General features: G+C 33.6%; 1 protein-coding gene across 3 annotated transcripts in view; it reads right to left on the reverse strand.

The window, feature by feature from the left end:
- Positions 1 to 1,589, reverse strand: part of LOC149533489 (transmembrane emp24 domain-containing protein p24beta3-like) — a 71,797-nt gene extending 70,208 nt beyond the window's left edge. Inside the window, exon 1 of one of the 3 annotated variants that reach the window (XM_089803760.1) lies at positions 1,137 to 1,589. In XM_089803760.1, the coding sequence (XP_089659886.1) occupies positions 1,137 to 1,364 (228 nt within the window). In that variant the 5' untranslated portion in view covers positions 1,365 to 1,589. The remainder of the gene's footprint in view (positions 1 to 1,136) is intronic. The other 2 variants (XM_089803762.1, XM_089803761.1) reach the window with 2 other exon arrangements.
- Positions 1,590 to 7,798: the final 6,209 nt, after the last annotated feature.

The raw sequence follows: 7,798 nt of genomic DNA on the forward strand, positions 1-7,798 counted from the left end.
AAAATGGCAATGAGAGGGGACAAAACCAATTTATAATACATTTTTAGCTTTTATGGACACCAAAAAATTATTAAAAATTGCTAACTAAACACTTTCCAACCGTCCATCTCGGCGGGTTTCAACTAGGTTCAATTTTTTTTAGGTGGTTTGCCCGGATTCGAACCTAGTTCGAAGCAGATCAAACCAAGTGTGAAAAAAAAGGACCTTGGTCGAACCAAGTTTGAACCGGACCTGAACTTCAAACCAATTCAAGCTTAACTTGGTCCGGAGAGGGGGGAGGTACCTATGCAACTTAGCCCTTCTTTGTTCTTTCCTGAATGAATTTTGGCTACTTAGTCATTAACATTTTGCAGATCTAGGAAGAGTCTCAATGGCGGGATCATGTTTTTCAGTATTTGTGACCAAAAGACAACAATTAGACAATGACCTAATGTTTCTTTAATGGTTATCTTAGTTAGTCTTTAGTTGAAGGCATCGTCTTTGTAAATCTGTATAAGAAACTTTCATCTCCTCTATTTAATGACAACAACAACATCAATTTACCATTACACATACTACATTTAACTATGGGCAACGAGTTCGAAAATTGCTATCCACAAAACAGAGTTTTGTATGGTCACATAATATTCCTGAAAAAAAACAACAAATACTCGTTATTTATGCATTTTTTATCTGAAACCTGGCATTTCTTCCCTGCTCAATGCCTGCTTGAGGTTGCGAGTTCCTTCGAGTCCGATTTTTCTAGTGATCCGTAAAGCCAAAACCACAACCACCAGGATTTTGGCCTTAACAAGTACGCATTAAATACTCCTATTAGAGAGTACGAATTTCTTAAGAGTACCCGAAAAAAATTTAAAAGATAAATAAAAAATCCAGTTAGAATTGTTCTAAACATGGAATTTAAAAACAACTTTTGTTCATTAACCTAATCCAACTTCCAAATTACCACAGAACTCCACAACTGGAGAACCTAAAATTCACGTTATTTGAAAATGCAGATCGGATCCATTTCAAAACAAACGAAACCAACCAATCATAACCAGTGGCAGTATTGCGGTCGACTTTTCAAATTACCAGAGGAATAAACAGCGAAAAACTAAATTAAATGCAAAGCACGGATCAGTAGGTTTGTTTACCACAAGATCAACTCCAGGATGGTCGGCGCTCCAGAAGATTTCGTGATCGACTACGACGAAATTGCCAGATACTGTGTCTCCTTCGTACTCCACATTCTCATAAACGCATTCTAACTCATTTACTGTAATAGAGAACCCCATTACGATTCTGCATTGGAATTGAAGCAGAAGCAGCAAACACGCTACTACGCTCACTCCTATTCTTTTCATTGTGATCTTGATGCGCATCGATCCTGATTTGTTACTGAGGTTGCTTTGAAATAAGCTTTAGAAAGAACTTTGGTTGGAAACCCGCCCAGGATAAATGCTATACAGTACCAGAATTTCCAGCATGGACAAGGACTATCTCCCACCACTGCAAAAGTAGAAAATAAACAAAAAACGCTGATAGAAAAGTCACATTCAGGAGAATCGTTGAGAGCCCCAGTTTCCTGACGTACGATTTGATTTTCGATGGTGCTTTTTTTCAATATAACTATTTTCATTTTAAACGAGAGACCAGAGCGTCAAAAAATAGACTGGGAGGCAAAAATAACAAAACTAGGTAGGAAGATATGGTGAGATGGTGATATAGAAGTATATATATGTAGGTGTGTGGAGATAAGAGTCATCTCTTGTTTTGGTTGGAGGTGTCTATTTTAATTCAAATCTCTTTTTTTTTTTTGGTGTGTGGATTAGAATTTGAATTAAGTATATGTAAGTTAGTAGGTACTATGAAAGACATTTTTTACAAAATTGAATGGTTGTAGTTAGGAGCAAGCAATATTGTATTTTAATTTTAAATTATTTTCACCTTGAATAATAATATTTTTATTTGAAATTTTAATTCTTATATATATTTTTTTTTTTCTCTTTTGATAAAGTTAGTATTGAATTATTAATTTATTTTTAAATATAGCTCTATAAATTTAATATAAAATTGTAGTTTTATAAAGATACATTAAATTATTAAATAATCTTTAATTATAGTTGTATAAAGTTACTATAAAATTATTATTCAATATTTTATATTTTAATTTTATATATAATGTTTAATTTGCATAACTTTAATTTGTTTTTATTTTAAATATATTGTTACATAAAGTGGTATACATAAGAGTAGAGTTATGGTTAGGGTTAGAGTTAAGGTTAGGTTTAGCATTAGCATTATGATTATAGTTAGGGTTAGGGTTAGAAATAGAGATAGGGTCAGGGTTAAGGATAAAATTAGGGTTACAATTAAGGTTGTGGTTAGAATTAACGTCAAGGTTAGAGTTAGAGTTAGGGTTTGAGTTAGAGTTAGAAATAGGGTAAATAGGGTAAGCGTTAGAGATAGAATTAGAGAGAGTTAGGGTTAGAATCAGAGCTAGGGTTAGAGTTAGAGTTAGGGTGAGAGTTAAGGTTAGAGTTAGGGTTAAAGTAAGGGTTAGGGTTAGGGCTAGAGTCGAGGTTAGGGTTAGGGTTAGGGTTAGGGCTAGAGATAGAGTTAGGATTAGGGTTGAGGTTAGGATTAGAGTTAGAGTTAGGGGTGGGGTTAGAATTAGGATTTGAGTTTGAGTTTGAGTTAGAATTAGAGCTAGATTTAGGGTTAGAATTAGAGTTAGGGTTAGAGTTAGAGTTAGAGTTAATGTTAGGGTCAGTATTAGAGTTAAAATCAATGTTAGGGTTAGAGTTAGGGTTAGTATTAGGACTAAACTTAAAGTTTGGGTTAACATTAGGGTTAGGGTTACAATTAGAGTTAAAGCTAGGGTTACAATTAGAGTTAGGCTAGAGTTAAGCTAGTTGCAGTTGTTACGCACCATGAAAGACATTTTTTAAGGAATTTGGATGGTGATAATTAGGAGCGAGCAATATAGTATTTTAACTTTAAATTATTTTCACTTTGAAGAAATTTGAATGATAATATTTTAAATATATATATATATATATATATTTTTTTTTTTTTTAATTTTTTAATTTTATTGATAAAGTTAGTATCAAATTTATTTATTTTTTAAATGTAGTTGTATTAAATTTACTATAAAGTTGTAGTTTTATAAAGATACATTAAATTATCAAATAATTTTTAATTATAGATGTATAATGTTACTATAAAATTATTCTTCAATATTTTATATTTAAATTCTATAACTGGTGTTTAATTTGCATAACTTAAATTTATTTTTATTTTAAGGATATTGTTACATAAAATGTTATAGTCAGGAATAGAGTTATGGTTAGGGTTAGAGTTAAGGTTAGGGTTAGAGTTAGGGTTAGTGTTACAATTAAAATTAGGGTTAGAGATAGGGTTAGGGTTAGAGTTATGGTTAGGGTTAGGGTTAGGATTACAATTAGAGTTAGAGTTAGAGTTGGAGTTACTGTTACAATTATAGTTACAGTTAGACTTGGAGTTGGAGTTACAGTTACAGTTACAGTTATAATTAGAGATAGAGTTAGAGTTAGGGTTAGGGTTAGGATTAGAATTGGAGGTATAGTCAGGGTTAGTGTTAGAGTTAAGATTAGGGTTAAGGTTAGGGTTAGAGTTAGGATTGGCATTACATATAAAATTAGGGTTAGGGTTAGGGTTAGGGTTAGGGTTAAAGTTAGAGATAGAGTTAGGGTTAGAGTTAGGGTTAGAACTAGAGATAGGGTTAGGGTTAGAGTTAAGAATAGGGTTAGAATTAGAGTTAGAGTTAGAGTTAGAGTTAGAGTAAGAGTTAGAGTTAGAGTTAGAGTTAGAGTTAAAGTTAGGGTTAGAATTAGGGTTATGGTTAGAATTAATGTTAGGGTTGGGGTTAGAATTAGAGTTAGAGTTAGAAATAAGGTAAGAGTTAGAGTTATAATTAGAGTTAGAGTTAGGGTTATAATCAATGCTAGGGTTAGAGTTAGAGTTAGGGTGAGAGTTAGGGAGAGAGTTAGGCTTAGAATTAGGGTTAGGGTTAGAGTTAGGGTTAGGGTTAGATTAGAGTTAGAGTTAGGGTTTAGATTAGGGTTAGCATTAGGATTAGAGTTAGAGTTAGGGTCAGGGTCAGGGTTAGGGTCAAGGTTAGGGTTAGTTATAGAGTTAGGATTAGGGTTAGGGTTAGAATTAGTTACAGTTAGAGTTAGAGTTTGAGTTTGAGTTTGAGTTAAGGTTAGAGTTAGAATTAGAGCTAGAGTTGGGGTTAGAATTAGAGTTAGAATTAGATTTAGGGTTAGAGTCAAGGTTCGAGTTAGAATTGGGGTTAGCATTAGGGCTATAGTTAAAGTTTGGGTTAGCATTAGGGTTAGAGTTATAATTAGAGTTAGAATTAGAGCTAGAGTTACAATTAGAGTAAGGGTTGGGGTTAGAATAAGGGTTAGGGTTAGGATTAAGGTTATAACTAGAGTTAGAGTTAAGGTTCAAGTTAGAGTTAGAGTTAGAGTTAGAGTTAGAGTTAAGGTTAGGATTAGAATTAGGGTTAGAGTTGGGGTTATATTTAGGATCAAGGTTAGGGGTAGAATTAGAGTTAGAGTCAAGGTTGGAGTTAGGGTTAGTGTTAGGGTTAGAGTTAGAGTTAGAGTTAGAGTTAGAGTTAGAGTTAGAGTTAGAGTTAGAGTTAGAGTTAGAGTTAGAGTTAGGGTTGGGATTAGGGTTAGGGTTAGGGTTAGAATTGGTAATAAAGATAGACATAGAGATAGAGATAGAGATAGAGATAGGGTGAGAATCAAGGTTAGGGTTAGGATTAGAGTTAGGTTTAGAATTAGTGTTAAGGTTAGGGTTAGAAATTGAGTTAGAGTTAGTGTTAGAATTTGAGTTAGAGTTTGGGTTAGGGTTAGTGTTTGAGTTCAAGTTTGAGTTTGAGTTTGAGTTTGAGTTTGAGTTTGAGTTTGAGTTGGAGTTAGGGTTAGAGTTAGGATTAGGGTTATAATTAGGGTTAGGGATAGGGTTAGAATTAGGACTAGAGTTAGGGTTATATATAGGGTTAGGGTTAGGGTTACAATTAGAGTTAAAGTTAGAGTTAGAGTTAGAGTTAGAGTTAGAGTTAGAGTTAGAGTTAGAGTTAGAGTTAGAGTTAGAGTTAAAGTTAGGGTTTGTGTTATTATTGTAGTTAAGGTTAGTTTTGGGGTTACTACTCCTATCACAGTTGACGTTAGTGCTATTATTACACAATAAGTTAGTGTTATGGTAATTGTTAGGTTAATTTTTTTATGTGGGTTAGTCTTATTAAAATGCTCATGATTAGTTCTATTGTGACATGTATTATTATATATTTTATAATGTACTCGAGCTCCTTCTCCCATCCCTTTCCACTCTCTCTAGATATTTCCTTTAGTCATTGCTCTCTCTTTCCATCTCCAATATCTAGATACACCCCCTAATTTCTCTTTCTCTCTAGATACAGTATTAGGGTTAGGGTCAAAATTAGAGTTAGAGTTAGAAATAGGGTAAGCGTTAGAGTTATAATTAGAGTTAGAGTTAGGGTTAAAATCAATGCTAGGGTTAGAGTTAGAGTTAGGGGGAGAGTTAAGGAGAGAGTTAGGTTTAGAAATAGGGTTAGGGTTAGAATTAGGGTTAGGGTTAGAGTTAAAGTTAGGGGTCAAATTAGGGTTAGGATTAGGGTTAGAGTTAGAGTTAGGGTCAGGGTCAGGGTCAGGGTTAGTTATAGAGTTAGGATTAGGGTTAAGGTTAGAATTAGTTACAGTTTGAGTTTGAGTTTGAGTTTGAGTTAGGGTTAGAGTTAGAATTAGAGCTAGAGTTAGGGTTAGAATTAGAGTTAGGGTTAGAGTTAAAATTAGATTTAGGGTTACAATCAAGGTTCGGGTTAGAATTGGGATTAGCATTAGGACTCTAGTTAAAGTGTGGGTTAGCATTAGGGTTAGGGTTACAATTAGAGTTAGAATTAGAGCTAGAGTTACAATTAGAGTAAGGGTAAGGGTTAGAATCAGGGTTAGGGTTAGGATTAAGGTTAGAGTTAGAGTTAGAGTTAGAGTTAGAGTTAGAGTTAGAGTTAGAGTTAATGTTACAATTAGAATTAGGGTTAGAGTTGGGGTTGTATTTAGGATCAAGATTAGGGGTAGAATTAGAGTTAGAGTCAAGGTTGGAGTTAGGGTTAGTGTTAGGGTTAAGATCAGAGTTTAAGTTAAAGTTAGAGTTAGAGTTAGACTTAGAGTTAGGGTTAGAGTTAGATTTAGATTTAGAGTTAGGGTTAGAATTAGGGTTAGAATTGGTAATAGAGATAGAGATAGAGATAGAGACAGAGATAGAGATAGAGATAGCGATAGAGATAGAGATAGGGTGAGAATTAGGGTTAGGGTTAGGGTTGTAGACACCTAAAAACCTTTAGAAAATAAAGTATTTTTATTTTTTGAAAAATTTCTGATGACATCATCATTTATTAATTAATTAATTATTTTATTTATTTATTTATTTTTATGCCATTAAATCCCTTTATCTTAATTAAAAATATTTAATTAAGGAATCCCTCCCAAAAATGTTTAAATCTTATTTAAACATTATTTCCTTATTTATTAATTATTTAATTAAGAAATTGACCAAAAAACCCAAAATAAATTTTAAAAAAAAATTTGCCCAAAACTTGGCCAATTTCCTTAAGACCACTAACCTCTTCCAAAATCTTCTAATCCTTCTTTAATTTTAATTAAAGGCTAATCCCATCATTTCCTACCCCTAATCCCAACTCAAAATATTTAATTAATATTAAATATTAATCCTCATGTTTATTAAAAAAGTTTTAATAAATATCTCCTCAACCCAAACCCTTGAAATAAATAAAACTTTATTTATTTCCTAAAAATCTAATTTATCCTCATCCTAAGAAGTTCTAGACTCTTCTAGAAAGTCTTCATCCTCATCCTAAGAAATTCTAGACTATTCTAGAAAGTCTTTATCCTCATCCAAAGTCTAGACTCTTCTAGAAGATGTCTTTAAACCTAATCCTAATCCCCTCCTAACCTTGTCACATTCCTTAAAAATGGGTTAAGATTTACTAACCCAAGCCAAAGTTAACAAATATCTCCTCCTTCACCCACCCTCATTAAATGTCATCCACTTGCCTATCCCTAAGCTAATCCTAAACCATCCTAATCCATCCTCTAATCATTTGCACAATCCTAAGCAAGCTTAAAACCCTCCTAATCAAGCCCAAGTCGAAATTGCTCTCATCTCCCTCAAAATATCTCAACCATAAAACTTTATGAAGCCCACTAGGCCATAAATGACTCTTCCAAGCCCTTTTATTGCTCTTACAAGTCATTATGAGGGTCTTTATGAAGATTTTATCCCTTGAGCCTCCTTTGTTGACTCATCCTTCCCCTTTCCTCCATCATCTCACCATGTGACATGTGTCACTCTTTGATTGGTTGTAAGGAAGCACAATCCATGTGCTCTCTTCTCATGCAATCTGAGCCCTCCATGAGCTTTTTCCCATCCTTGCATCTTAGCCCTCAATCCCTCAAGCCTCTTGCTTATAAATTGGATCCTTCCCCTTTGCAAAACAACACAATCCATGAAGTAAAGTCATAATGCCATTTTAAGAAGCCATTTTACATCAAAACCATACACTCACACCCAAATTCCAACTCCATTTGATGCCCTTTTTGAAGCATAAGCTTGAGCATACATTCTATCTATTTAGACAAAGCTACTCAACAAGAGAGCTTCTCATTGAGAGAGCCCATTAATGGCTCATATTCTCAATTGAGAGCTCATCTTAGTCTATCTT

This window comes from Cupressus sempervirens, chromosome 10 (assembly GCF_028749045.1).
Source record: "Cupressus sempervirens isolate cs-2001-9-10 chromosome 10, ASM2874904v1, whole genome shotgun sequence".
Taxonomy (NCBI): domain Eukaryota; kingdom Viridiplantae; phylum Streptophyta; class Pinopsida; order Cupressales; family Cupressaceae; genus Cupressus; species Cupressus sempervirens.